The sequence below is a fragment of the Anopheles gambiae genome, chromosome 3 (assembly GCF_943734735.2).
Source record: "Anopheles gambiae chromosome 3, idAnoGambNW_F1_1, whole genome shotgun sequence".
Taxonomy (NCBI): domain Eukaryota; kingdom Metazoa; phylum Arthropoda; class Insecta; order Diptera; family Culicidae; genus Anopheles; species Anopheles gambiae.
In genome coordinates, this window is record NC_064602.1 from 36,569,183 (window position 1) to 36,584,391 (window position 15,209).

The 15,209-nt window shown below is 43.6% G+C and overlaps 1 protein-coding gene across 4 annotated transcripts in view; it reads left to right on the forward strand.

Annotated features, from left to right (window-relative positions):
- LOC1278969 (nephrin) overlaps positions 1–15,209 on the forward strand; it is a 90,155-nt gene that overhangs the window by 56,601 nt on the left and 18,345 nt on the right. For all 4 annotated transcript variants that reach the window (XM_061656293.1, XM_061656291.1, XM_061656292.1 and 1 more), the window contains exons 8-11: positions 577–780; positions 1,140–1,433; positions 1,531–1,661; positions 3,234–3,393. In XM_061656293.1, the coding sequence (XP_061512277.1) occupies positions 577–780; positions 1,140–1,433; positions 1,531–1,661; positions 3,234–3,393 (789 nt within the window). The remainder of the gene's footprint in view (positions 1–576; positions 781–1,139; positions 1,434–1,530; positions 1,662–3,233; positions 3,394–15,209) is intronic.

A 15,209-nucleotide genomic window follows, 5' to 3' on the forward strand; every position in this document is an offset into this window, starting at 1 on the left:
ACAAGCTTTCTTGAGGTTTGACGAATACACAAAACACTCTTAAAATCTTCATTCAGAAGCAGAAGCGATAACAATCAGCCTTCTAAATTCATACACCTTGGGATAAGCCCACCTGTATATTATACCCACTTAGATAGCTGCTCGAAAACTGCTATACAATGCAAACAGCTGACATGTTGAAATTTCAGCCTACCAACTTAAAACGGAAAGGGCCCCAATAATGGAGTTCATTGAAACGTTTTACTAAGCAGCTACTAGCATTGCAGGACAAAAACGCTTGAAACTCTTTACAGTTTTAGTGTCTAACTTTAAGCGTTACCTGTCAAACATTTCGTTTGTCTATTATATGCAATTTTGCTGTGAATTTCGCTGCGTCAACCCTCCGTTCCATCCAGTCTGCCTGCCTTTCATAACACTCTATTCTTGTTAGTCGCTGCGTCTCCACCGTAAAACATCTATTTTCCAGCCCGTTCTCACCTACTAGCACGTACTGACACACTCACACACCAATTCATAACATCTACTTGCTTTCTCTTCATCGTTTCTGCAAACACACTCGTACACACACACGTACAGGACGGCCACAGCCCGAGGTGCGGTGGCTTATCAACGGCGTAATCGTGGACGACCAGTACGAGCAAAACTCCGGTGATGTCATCGAGAACCGGCTGCTCTGGCCTACGATACAGCGGAGCGATCTGAATGCCATCTTCACCTGCCAGACGATGAACACGAAGCTGGTCGAGCCGAAGGAGACGAGCTACGTGCTGGACATGCACCGTAAGTACTCGCCGCTGCGGAACGGGTGATATTTATTGTAAAAATATTTGCACACCCCTCACACGGGGCTTTTCCCTTTGGGGTGGGAAACCATCTCCGGGCTGTTTGCCGGAATTTGAAGCCTTTTGCATAAATGTTCGCTGTGCGCAAAGGATTGGTAGCACAATGAGCGCTGCCTGTACACGCTGGGCGTGGGAAACATGGCCATCCGTTTCGAGGGATATAAAATTTCATCTCAAAGCCCCTCCAAAGCAGGAATGCATCGTGTCTCTTCTTCCGTGTTAGTGCTGGCATTTACTTACCTACCGGGCTTACCTTTCTCTCTCCCCCGCAACACACACACACACACGGGCACGCAGTGAAGCCCCTGACGATAAAGGTGATCAATCCACCGGCCACGCTCGTGGCGGACAAGCGGTACGAAATCGTCTGCCAGAGTACGGGCTCGCGCCCGAACGCCATCATCACCTGGTACAAGGGCAAGCGGCAGATGCGGCGCACCCGGGACGAAACGGTCGACCACAACACCACCACGTCCACCCTAAGCTTCGCGCCGACGACCGAGGATGACGGCAAAACGCTCACCTGCCGGGCAGAAAACCCGAACGTGAACGGGCTGTTCCTCGAGACGGACTGGAAGATGAATGTTGTCTGTGAGTATGCCGGGCTGGGGGACCGGGGTCGGGAAGAGATGGGAACAACGGTCCTTACCCTGCTGGCCATGCTAATGGATCACTCACGATTTGCCAGATCCGCCGATGGTTACGATCCAGCTGGGACCGACGCTGGTCGTCGACGACATCAAGGAAGGTGACGACGTGTACTTCGAGTGTCACGTACGGGCGAATCCCGACTGGAAGCGGCTGCAGTGGTTCCACAACGTAAGTACCATCACACAACTGCTGCACGCGGGGGGGGGAGGCTGGGGGAAATTGGGATCCTACGGAAAAGGGAGGTTCAGGTGCGCCAGCAAACGTAACCTCTTCTCGATCGATCAATCAGCTGATTGTGTGCCATTAGCATCGCAAGTGGAGGGCCGGATGGGAGGACGATTGCTCCGTCCTACGATGCTCGGAACTTTCGAGCTTTTCAACATGATAAGTAGCACCATTTGGCTAGCATGTGTGTGTGTGTATGTGTGCGTGAGTGACAGAGAACTTGTCTGCGACCGGAACGCCGGTCGATGAGGGTTATTTATCTAGCGCACTGTTGATCGAATTGATGTGGTTCGAAATTAAGAATTTACTGAAAGCCCCAGCGTCGGTTTTGGGGTGGTTTGGTAGATAATTGGTAGATACGGAAGCATTGGATGCTTCTATGTCAGTTGTTACTTTGAAGTATAAACACCAGAGACAAGCATTTAATAAAAACTGTCTCTATTTTATGTCTTATAAATGTGTTTCTAGAAAATAATTAATTAATAATATTGGTCTACTAAGTATATTTTTGCAATTAGAACACAGGTGCAACCAAGTGAAGGGTTTGGATAACTACATCTGTTCATTTTTTTTTACAATTCCTTCGTTAGTTCCAAGAAATCCTCACCATGACACACACAGTGATGTTCACAGTAAATCGAATTAATTGACAAGCGAACCAATTGACAGATAACGCTTCAAGCCCAGCAGCTGATGTTCAAAGTCCACAAATGCTATATACAAGAGCGTAACATTCGAACATACTTCAAACAAGCTTTTCTTGAAGTTTAACAACCACCTCAGTGTGGCTCAGTGTGGCTACAGGTATATTACAGGTGGGCTTAAGGCTATGATATTGTCCGCAATGATGGATGGGAATTGGTATGAAGATTGGCAGGAAGCAAGAAACAGTTGATGAGGACTTTGTACGAAACTTTGTGCAGCCCGACTGTCCCGATATTCAGATGTGTTAAAGAACACTATGGACAAACTAACTGGGAGTAATGTATGGACCTTGGTTTATCTATGGGTGTAGCTTTGTGTTACTATGTGGTCTTGGAGCGTTTCTCTTCGTCTGTCAATCTTCATAGAAATTCACATGCATCATGGCAACGAAAATCCTAACTAGTAGCTTTCCTTTAGTCGACCTTCTCATATTGGACTTACACTAACAATTGTATTGGGCGCCTGCAGGTATGCAATAAGATGTTGTAGCTTTGGGTTTGACAATTATTTATGAGCAAGATCATGAAGCAAGAAGTTTATGATGTTAAATTTTAGGCAAAAAAACATATGTTTGTGTAGTTCTAGAAGCATCTCTAAAGAAGTGAAAACAGTATGTGATTACCCTCTTAGCTCCCTCTGTGAGAAAAATGTTTAAACTACCTCAACACTAACCAACTGCGAGTCGCACTGGTATAACGCAATATCTTTCTATTGACCAAACCTAACCCCTCTATCTCATGTATTACATCGTACAGATCAAATTACATTACACCGCTCGTTTAATCTACTCTCCGTTTCCCCCCGAACCAGGACGTCCTGCTGCAGTACAACGGGTCCGCGCGCATCATCCAAAGCGGCCAGAGTCTGGTGCTGCAGAAGGTGACGAAACAATCGGCCGGATATTACGCTTGCAGTGCAATCAACGCCGAAGGCGAAACCGTCAGCGACCAGCAGCACCTGCGAGTGAAGCGTAAGTGTGAAAGTTCAAGACATTTTGCGAGCATCCGTTTCCTGCCACCGCCCGGACGCGGTTTTGTTTCGTTGCGGCAGCAGGAGAGTTAGAAATCTTGACCGAATTATAGCCCCGTTCGTCATCAGTTCACCCTTGCATCGTTCACTTCCTTAATATGGTGCCCGGCGTGCTGGGAAAGCTCGGCCGGAAATTGATAGTTGATGGATTTTTCTCAATCACGAACAGACCCGTTTTCTATGGGCTTTTGCGGGACAGTGAAGGTCTTCCCCCATTTCCGAACACCGACCAGAGCACAGGGGTACAGCCCTTTAATCGCTACGCATGATGGTCGTTGCTGGCAGACCGATTCCCTTTGGCCCTCCGGTGGCGGAAATTGATAGTTGATAGAAATGAAATTACATTTAATTGCCGGCTTCCCAAACACTTAACCCCCCCCCCCCCCTCCACCTGACCAGCGGGCCGGAAATTTGCGGTCGACATGGCATGATACCCTTGGGAGGGCTTCGAGGGAGGACGAGAATTTAGCCATATTGGTTCAGATTGTGGGTCAAAAGTGTACGCACAATATACGGCTGCATGATGTTTCCATATGATGCAGTTTGTTTGCGAAGTGATCGGATGGTTTGGATCTATCTGATCGTTACATCTGTACAATTCATATCCTGCCCTAGTTATGCGCCTAAAGGTATGCACTCTGCACAACAAAGCGATTTTATTACGGCCTTAATTGTAACTCAAACAGCTTCGTTAGTCAGAAATAATTAGAATTAAAAAATCTTTACGGAAAAAGCGTCTCCACACGACCATAATGAATATGTTTTGCCATCCTCGCTGTTCTCGGAATGATTCAAACGCTCTGATTAAAGGGGCACTCCTTACAGAGCAAACAAATTGGCAGTTGCCAGGGTAAAGGATGTCTGCTCTCGTAACAAGACACCATGAATGTTTCATTTAACCTGTTTTAATGAAAAAGTAAGTGCCACCGGGCCAACCAGCGTCTCTGCCGGTGACGACTACCACCTAGCTCCACGTCAAGACAGTCACTAGTAAGAGTTGCACAAAAATAGCTCCCTGATCTTTGGCACCCCAAAAGCTAATCCGAACTCTGTGTTTTTCCCGGAAAGCTAATAAACTCTTACGTTCGAGAAAACGCCAGCAAATTGTGATTATTTCCCCTCCCAGGCAAGTAAAGCCACCTCAGCCCACACATTTCAATGCCAGAACGGCAAATTTACCGTACTACTGAATTGAATTACTAATTTCTTTACAAAAACTCTCATTTTCCGGGAAAAGGGAGTGCGAAAGAATCTGCTACCCCCATTTAAACCTGACAGTAAGGTGAAAATATGAGCAAAAATCGCTTACCGTTCTGCTTCTTGTTCCCTCGCCGGACATCATGTTTTCTGGATAAACACTTGCACACACACAAAGCTCAAAAACTCACACACACATCGAAAAAACCGTTGCTTTAATGAGCCACAGCAAGTTCTACGAAAACCGGTACCGGGCACAAAAACATTCAGCCCAGCTCCGGTGCTGGCGGTACGGATAACTAATTCATACGCCTGCCAAACCCTCCCAGCCACCCATCACCCAACCCTCCCCGACCCCTCCTCCCCAGCTCTCCAAAGATAAGCGGTTCGCGGTTCTTCCTCTCAAAAGCAAAGACACCATCTCGTGTTTGGAAATATGATTATACCATACGGTTTGGCGAACCATTTGTACCACTGTGTGTGTGTGTTTCTGTGTTGACTGTTTACCACGTCGGTTTCGGTTCGAGGCGCACTAACACCATGCCACGAACCAATGCCACACCATGCCCAATTACAACGGTTTGAAAAACGGGCAAACATATAATTTGCGCTGCGGATTTATAATGAAACTAATTATGCATTTGTACGTGTGAGTATGTGTGTGTGTGTGTGTGTGTGTGTGAAAGCAGGAAGTGCAGTAAAGGACGCGTTGTTTGCGGAGTGACAACTGGCGCAAGGAGGGGAAGTGCGCAGCAATGATTGTACTGCCGGATGACCTACGGCTGCCGTATGGCGTCGAGATGGTTCACGGAAAACAAACACCTCAGCGCAGCCCATTTTCCGTTCATTATCCTGCCGCACAGGGTTTGAATGGCTGGCAGAGGACGGCTTGGCCACACTCACAGGCCCTTCTACCACCTTCATGCCACCCCATTGAACCGGCAGTAAAGTTGACTTGAGCCGCCCATAGAACGTACGATTAAATTATTTGTCAAGACTGGCGTATCACGATGCTGCGGCAGTGATCGTACCACCACTACCGTTGCTCACTGTTGCCAAACGCGCGCGCTAACCGGAAACCCCAGCTATGTCCTGTCCCGCATTCTCCCCCCCCCCCCCCCCTGGAGGGTACCATGAAAGCTTTCCGCGTTTTGAAAGACCGCGGACACGAGCGTATTAGTTTTTCCGCCGTAAGAATGGGCAAGAACGGATGGTGACAAATGCCCCGGAACGGCGGCGCCGTGGCGGCCAGCTAATTTGACCGATGCTGTTTTTCGCTTCCTCCACTCCACTCCCTCCCACCCACCCTCTCCCCTGGACCCTTGGACGAGGCCGTTGATGCGCAACAAAGTGCGTAAAATGCAACACACTCTGTCCCGCGTTGCGTTGTGGTGCAGCAGAGTCCAGCGAACCCTCGTGGTGGCCTAATCAAGCGGGCCAGCTTATACGATTTTCATGCACGAACTGTTTTGCTGCTGTAACACCTCTACGAAAAACCGCCGCGAGCGACAAGCTGCGCCACCATGAAGCTAGGGGTCTATGAAAGAGGATCATTTGCCGATGGGAATTTTCGTTGACACCCGTTGTGCGTGTGTAGATTTTGCAGTGTTGTTCCTTACTCCCTTGCACGCGCACATCCATCCCTGCTTCAGCTCCCTTGCCCTTGTCGTCCGCTTGTCTGTCCCGTAATGGACCGCACGAAGCAAACGGTGTGCTGCTGCTGCTGCTGCTGCAATACGTCGAAATTGGTGACACGCGTCCCAAAACTCGCTCGTTGCCCAGACCCGGACAAAAAGTTGGCACCACTCAGCTGCCGATGATGGTGATGATGATGATGATGATGATGACCGTGAGCTTTTCAATGCACACCGCACGACGCACGGCCCTAATGTGCACCAAGTCCGGTTGCCGGCTGTTAATATGTCGGCGTCCTGTTGTGAGCCTGGCGAGCGGGTGGTCGAGGAAGGCCCTTTTTCACGGCACAATTTCATAGCAACACCACCCATCAGGCTGACACCATTGCACCCGGCGCACACACATGTGCGAGAGAGGAAGGGAGAGAAAAAAAGAAGGCGCAATATATCAGCCATTCACCACAGCTTCGCACCACGATCGATCATTGCAGTCAAATGCAGTGGCCCCATTTCGCACTCGCAGCATCCAGCGGGCAGCATCCATCAAATATGTGTCCAGTCTTTCTTTTTTGTTGTTCTGTATGCTGCTGTTGCTGTTGTATACCGTAAGTCCTTAACTACATTTTCAACCCCTCGATCATCCACTACAGAATTGGCAGAATGCATCATAATGCATCCACTAACACACACACACGCGCGCGAGCGTTTGCCTTTTTGCGCTTTTGTGGTGCGGTGCTGGGTTCGCAAATATTTGGTGCGTTCGTTTTTGGTGTGCGCTACGCTTCATCAAAATATTATGAATGTTAAGCAGACGGTCAAGTATTGCTACGGTTCATTATTTTTGCCGATCAGCTATTTGCGATCAAAAGAGCGCGTTGAAAAAGTAGCTATATTTTTAGGAATATTTTGCCAGCAACCGGGAAGAGAGTGACCACTTGGGCAATTATTTGGAGTTGCGCAATATATTGAGCACTTGAAAAAAGAAGAGCCTTAGGGTCATTTTGAGTTGTTAAATGTATTGAACACTTGAAAATCGATGAGCATTAGGGTTATCGTTCACCATTTTGGTCCGGATCATTGTGCTCAAATGAGTAAAAGATATCATAAAAGTGTAAAGCTTCTGAAATGGCGATATTTTATACATTTATTTTTCGTCCATTTTTAATCAATTAGAATCAATATTAAAAAAAAAAAAACAGAAACAAACAGTTTTAAAGTCAATCGCAAAAATCGCTGTCTGTCACTGGAGCAATATTCATCATGCAGGTTGAATCCATTGAACAATTACGCTCCAACATACTGGATTTCAGCATTTGTGTACAAACAAAGTTGCATTTTAAAATTGTTTTGTTTCCTATTTTGCTGTTTGAAATGAGTTATAATATTTTGGTGGATTTCAAAATATTGATTCAAACATGTTTTAACCACCTTTGACTAAATTGTTTATACTGCAGCATAAAAAATGCATCCCATCATGAGCATCCCTAATCGAACCAGGGACGAATCGCCGTTTGTTTACATACAGTAGAACGTCGATTATCTGGGGGCGGATTAACCGGCGGGCGTCTTAACTATGCGCATAAATTTGACAGCTCTTCAAACGTGGCGAACATTTGCTGTGATATCCTAGTTAGTAAACCGTTCTTTGTGCAGCTAGAGCACCGGTCGGCAAAGTCTGGCCTGCGAGCCAAATGCGGCCCACAGCAACATTAAATCTGGCCCGCGAAAGGTTTCAGAAGTTTTGATAATTTTGGGACACTTTCGTGACTCTTTCTTACGGAAATTGAACTTTATGGTTCGAGAAATGGACTCTACGGCACACTTTTTGGACAGACTCATTCAAAATACAATAAAGTCTCGATTCAATGATTTTTTTTAAATAATAACTTTACATGCGTCTTCCACCAGCTAAATTTTGTGGGTCGATGTACATAGTGACAATGTAAAAATGATACATTTATGTAAATCATAAAATTCAAACTAGATTATATTTATCTGCCGAATTTATGTCTACAAAATCTTTCAGAGGTAAAATTACATTGATCTTAGTTGAGTTAAAATCTTTTTCTTTATATTTGATAACCGCACGTAAACGCTTTTCAAAGTCATTGCAAGCACAACTTCGTCGAAGCTTTATGGTTTGAAGCTGAACACTGTTGGAAGCAAAAACTGTCTTTTCCCAAAAGTGTTTTAGCGCAAGGCTTTAAATGGATTTTAATAATGTAAAACAATGACAATTCCTCTTTGGTCGATATAGCTTCTCAAATCAGTTGTTGAATTTTGATATCGTTTGACTGCTTATATATCATGAGCCGTTAAATGTTGGTATATCAAGACATGCTCCATAAATACGATCGTTTTGCTTGTTCAAACCTACCACCATAGCAATCAATTTTTTATCCAAAAAAATAATGTTGTAACCTTCATGCGCTTTAAGCAGCAATTGAGATCTGACTACCGTACTACTATTACAATAAGTTTTAATAATAGGAATTCATGGTTCATCTTTTACCTTGCTTGAATGACATTATTACTTAAAAACAACAATATCACCAATCGTATTGCTTCGTATCATTATCCAATTATTTGGTTTGAAATCTTTTATTATGTAATAATTTGAGTGCTAAATTAACTGGCCCGCTGCTCTTAATAATTTAAACAATTTAACCCTTTACCTCAAAAGTTTGCCGACCGCTGAGCTAGACATATTTTCGAACTACATGTTTGTTCCTAAACAGTTGTTAAACCTATAGTTATTGATTGAAATAATATTCTACTTATGGTTAATCGATTGATACAAAGTGAATTATTAATAAAACTAGTGAATTTTACATTTTTTACATGAATTTCTTGGCCATTGACAGTGGAAATCAATTAACCGGCAACTGTCCGATCCCGAGCTGCCCGGATAGTTGCCGTTCTACTGTATTTTTCAGGCTGAAATAATCTAGACCAGCGATGTCAAACTCATTTGACCCCGCTGTCCAAAATTCCGCTGCAAATAGTAGCACGGGCCACTATAATTTGATACAAAAATCATCACCATTAGAAGATCTTTTCATTTCATTTTGGGATGATAGTAACGTAACAAAATTTAATTCTTTGACGTAAAAAAAGTTTATAAAAAGCTTTGGTAGATTATTTTCGATTGGTCATAGGCATGATATTTCATGATCATGGGGGGGTCTAATATTATACAAAATTTGCAAAGTTTCATGGAAACTAACCTAGAACTTTACAGTTCTAATACAGAGAAGTAAATTTTGCAAAGTAAAGTTGATGTTGGTATCATTTTGACTATCAATACTTTTGTACTGAAATTAAAGTAGCGAACTCCTACTTGTGATGCTGTCCAAAGTCCATAAATTACAAAAGGACGTTCAGTCCAGTTCAGATCTTCATTTTCAAGTCACATTTTCAAAAAAGTGTGTTTTTAATTCCTGTTGGCTGAGTGATTTTGTTACTTTGCACAAGTCTTTTTCTTATAGTAATTGCTTAATTGGTCACCAAGTACCTTGAATGATGGCTTAACAAAAAAAAATGTAATGTTCTTTAAATGCAAACATATGAGTAAGACATTCACGATTTTGAATGAAGTTGAAAATAAATCGTGAGGGGGGAGGGGGTTTAACATAGTTTACATTGGGCCTGATCGCCAACGAAAGTCGATAAAATTTATCCGATCGGTTAATATGCTCGAATCCACCGGTGGAATTTATTTTCCACCGGTGGATACCCAAGTGACATTTTCGAGCAGATTGTTAGCGTTTTTCGAGTTGCTGGAAGCTTAAAGAGCAGGCTTAAAATTGGCTTAAAGAGCAAGCGATATTGCAGAGTTTAAGCTTATTATAACAGTTGAAACGTCAGTGTGAAGCGTTTTTTCTGGTGCCATTTTGAGAAATGTCATCACGTTGTGCACAAGCTACCGGCCCAAAACAAAACATGCGTACTGTTCAATCCATATTAAACAACAAGTTTATTATAAAACACTCTTTCACGTTGTTTTGTTATTTTCCCTGCGTTTCTCAGCTATTCTGATGCTCCTGGATAGATCGTTTATTTCTTTTTACTCAGTGTTTTGGCTGTTGAACACCGAGGACGAAACTGCAAGCTTCTTGTTTGTCCGGCTTCTACCGAAGTTCTGACATAAACTTCAACGCTTCAACACATCGTTGTTCACTCACACACCCATGTTTTCAAGCGTTCATATGAGGCAATGGGTTCAATCGAGCTGTTCGCAAGGAGTTTAAGCTAAAAATGTAGAACAGTTGTCACCTGGGTAATTTCTATACTGGTGGATAACTCTTTCCGATTCGAGTAGCCATTGGTTTTGCCTATCTGTCAATCACACTTTTGTTTACATTTAGAGGTGTTGTTTTGTGGAATGAATAAAATAGTAAATTTTGCTTATTTACGGACCATCTAGTGAAGAATCCACACCAGAAGTGGCCTTAGACAGTACCGACTGTAGGCCTGTTCAAACGATTCGGTTAAAGTGTAAAACGGGTTGTTGGCTGAACAAGTCTAAATGAAACAAAATCGTATGAACTGGAGGACGAGGTTTGAATCCTTTCTGAACTAGCCGCCTTCGCTGACCCTTGTCCTGTGCCATGTACCATGTGCGCCCATCAACTGCAGCCACCATGAACGTTGATTCCGTGAACTTCCGTATTTTACGCTCTCGTGCAAAAATATTTTGAAACAACGCGGTACAATTATTCCGTGCAATAAGGAGTGTCTGAAACTGCTCACAGTTTCTCGCCCTCGCCATTCCATTATCCTGGCCTTAATGACTCCAAGTCATCTGGCCACTTAAATTTAAACCTACTACGCCCCCTCGGCAATGGCGGATTTAACGGTAAGCGGACTGAGTGGCCGCGGGAGGCCCCGCGGATATCAAGTCCAGCATATATGGTGTGTACAGTAGTCTCATCCCTGGCCTCCGTGAACGATAGAGGCTCCACGGACGAAGGGACTCAAAAACTACAGGGCGCCCATATATGGGGGATCCCGACCAACACCCTCACTCCCCCAAGAAAAAATTAAAGTGTATTAGATTCAAAGCCAAATGAAGAAATCCACCCCCCCCCCCCTCACCCTGCTTAACACCTGGGTCGTTTGTTTACATGCGTTTAACAAGGCCTATCTTTGTTCATTAAGGCCTAAAATTGTAATCTATGCGATTCAGTAGAGATAATATTCAAGTTTACATGTTCGTTTAAATGGATGAACAAAAAATTCATTGGGTGACGCGTTTGTCACAAAGCGTGGAACTTAGCGATGTGAGAGTCAATCCGAACATTCCCGGGCTGTATCCATAAACGACCCCGAGTTTTTGGGATAGTGCGGAAGGTACAAGTAAGCACAACACCTTCGACAACGCAAACGATTCCGACCGGAACTCGCCGCTCCAACGGATATGAGTTGCTTATACTTTCTTGTACCTAGTGATCCTACTGGTCTTCTCAATCTCGTTGCATTTACGTTTCGGAACCGATTCTAACATGTCATAAGGCCATAACGTAAGGTTGGATAAATATAAAAGATTTGCAGAAAAGGATTTTTTTTGTTGGTTTTTCATTTCTTAGCTTGAACCATAAAAATTAGATACCTGTTATAAACCTAAATTTATGTGTTTTGTTTTTTATAAAAAAAAGGTAAATTTATATTTTCTAAAAAAGAATATTTTAGCTAAATTGAGTGACAAAACATCTCAAATACCTCAAACAGCGATAAAACATCCTTTTTTGCAAGCTGTTACACATGGTTTTTAATATTATTTAGTTTTCCACTGTTATATCAACTGGGGTGGAGCAGTAGATATGGCTAACCGACTGAAATGGTTTTTTTATATGAAGTTTTCAACTGCATTTCCCACTGCTCGACTTTTTAACCACGTTGTTATGGCGCCCATCACCATTCCACTCCACTGCCAAACCGATCGGTTAGCGAAGATTCTGATTGAGAAAACGCAATTGTATAACATTGGAATTTTGCTAACCGATCGACTAAATTATCCACTCCGTTATCGACTTTTGTTCCCGATCAGACCCATTGGCTGGTATTATTGAATCCGTTCGTAGCGGGAACGTACGGCGCTCACATGAAATTCTAGGGATGGCAACACATTTCTTGTGTCCGCTCCTACAACGCCGCGTTGAATAACTGTAGCAACCATCTAGTGCGTTAAGAAAATGAGTGTCAGGACGTACGCCACCGCTACGATTGGATTCTATAATACCAGCCAATGACTTTTCAAATCATTTTACTAAAATTGTGCAGAATTAAAAGTTCAGTTTCATAAAAATAACTATGGGGGCCTTCACGATTCTAGTTAGTTTTTTGTATGGAGTTTGACAGTTGGAGGCTGAAATCATGTAAACACTTCATACAGAACCACACAAAAAACTAGCCTGCAATTTTCAGTCTAGATTATTCTAGCCACAAAGCTAGAATTAGAATCGAGTACCTGCTCAAAAACACGGTGTTGTTTACATTTATCGCAAGGTGCATTGAAGAGATCAGGTGATGCAATATAGAATAAAGTGTATGTAGTCCAGGTGGTCTCATAGCATTTTTTTATAACCTATTTTGAGCATCACATTATATACTTTACATCAATTTTTGACAGAACGAGTGAAAACTTTTGCTCCAACGAGCTTTCAGGAGGCTTGACGATTACTCAAAACACTCTTAAATCTTCATTCAGAAGCAGAAGCGATAAAAATCAGTCTTCTAAATTCATACACCTTGGGATAAGCCCACCTGTATATTATACTCACATAGATAGCTGCTCAAAAACTGCTATACAATACGAACAGCTGACAGGCTGAAATTTCAGCCTACGAACTTCAAACGGAAAGGGCCCCTATGCTTGATTTTCCTTCAATAACTACAACAGTTTGCAATTCTTATATCAGTACAATTCTTATCTTTTTTATGCATACATGCATAGAGAGAAAGTAAAAAAAACTGACAAGGTTTATGACGATGCATGGTTTGACAATTCATATAGAAAACTGATCTCTTCATATTTCAGGAGTTGAAAATCTCTTCATATTTCAGGAGTCCAGAATTGACTGACATGTACTATAGAAGCAGAAATGCTCTATAAATAAATGTAGGCTCAAGCGGTAGCGTACCAAACCAAAATAGCTCGCTGGCCACATTTGGCCCACGGGCCATCAGTTTGACATCTCTGATGTAGAATGAAAATCTGAGGCTAGTTTTACATGCTATTTTGTGACAGAGTATTGACATGATTCAAGCCACCAAGAGTCAAACTCCATATACAACAGGCTCTCAATACATAAGCTCTTATTGTTTGAGATTCTTATTTTTGACATCTAATACAGCGGGAACATAAAGTACTGAAATTCGAATTTCCCAATTTTATACGTTATACCTCTCCAATAGTGTACTTTTCAAGATAAGCTAGCGTAAATTAGCGCAAATGATTTAGCTCCACGTACAAAGGCACCAATAATTAAGAGCATTTGCCAACAACAAAAAAAGTGCACACAATTACCAACACAATCCGATTACTGCCATACATTTACATCGTTGAGCGCTACCAGCGTTCAAACGGTCGGCATTTTATCCTCAAATTTCAAAGAGCTCACTTCAAACGGCAGCTTGCTGTGTACACGTGGGTTAAAAATGCTCTACCTCAAATGTCCAAGCTCAACTTTGATAACAAAATTACGTTACACCATGAACAATGGGCGCTCTTTCTAATTCAGCCAATGAAATGAAACATGAAACATAATTCCCGGCACAGACCACCACCACCACCACCAGCCGGGGGTATAAGCCTTGGTGCCGGGTGGTACCGTGGCAATATATGCAAATTATACATCCCGGGCAACGATTTATTCTATCAAAAGTGATGAAGTGACCACCACCTGCATAGGCTAATGCCCACGAACCGTATGCACACGATCCCGGCCGTGTATGAGGCGTTTTGCAGGGTAGGGTGAAAAAATACTGCACTCCCTATCCTCAACACACACACACACACACCCCTAGAGGACGGTCCCATACTAGCACCCCCTTGCGCAATCGTTTCGATTAATTATATTTAGCATATTATTGAAATATGCGCCATCGCCATCGGTTTCGGGGCACGGGAAAACGCTCGAAATCTTCTCCCCGGCGCAACGCGTAATCAGATTATTGCTAAATGCGCTTTTGCAATATTGTCATTTATGGTTTGGCGCACATTTAGAAGGCTTACGTGACCGAATCCGGGCCGCACTGTTGCGTGTTTGCTGCTGCTGCTGCTGCTGCGCACACACACACAGGCCGGGGCTGGTACCGATACCTTCCGCTAAACAGTTAAAAATGAAACAAAATAATTGCCACCCACCGGGTCCGGGTGGGCCACGCTGGTACAGTGGAAGCGTTATTAGAATGGCAAATGCACACGGAAACACACACTTCCACGCTCTCCCCTTTCCACAGGAAACCGACCCGACCATGAAAACCAAATTTTCATTCCGATAAACGGCTTTTCGCAAACCCGATATATTGGCTTACAAATGAAACGAACAATCGCATCGCGTTTGGTGTACATCCGTGCCGTTGCAGCTCTTCTTTCCACTCGCGTTTTTTTTTTTTTGCATTATCCTGAACGTTCAAATGCCTACAGACGCGACACGCAACTCGGGCTGGTACACCTGCGTGCAGTGCAACACCTCCGGTGGGAGTGTATGGCGAGTACATTTAACCGGAAGCCTAACCAATCACCTCGCCAAACGGGAACTAATTCCGCGATTAGTTGGCCACACATGAAACAGGCCCCATCCGGGTGTGTGTGTGTGACATCCCCCGGGAGTGAAAATAAAAACAATTGCAATGCGGTCTCGGCGATGATGAAACACGTTCTGTATGTCAATGTCTGTATAGAAACAGAGCAGCTATTATT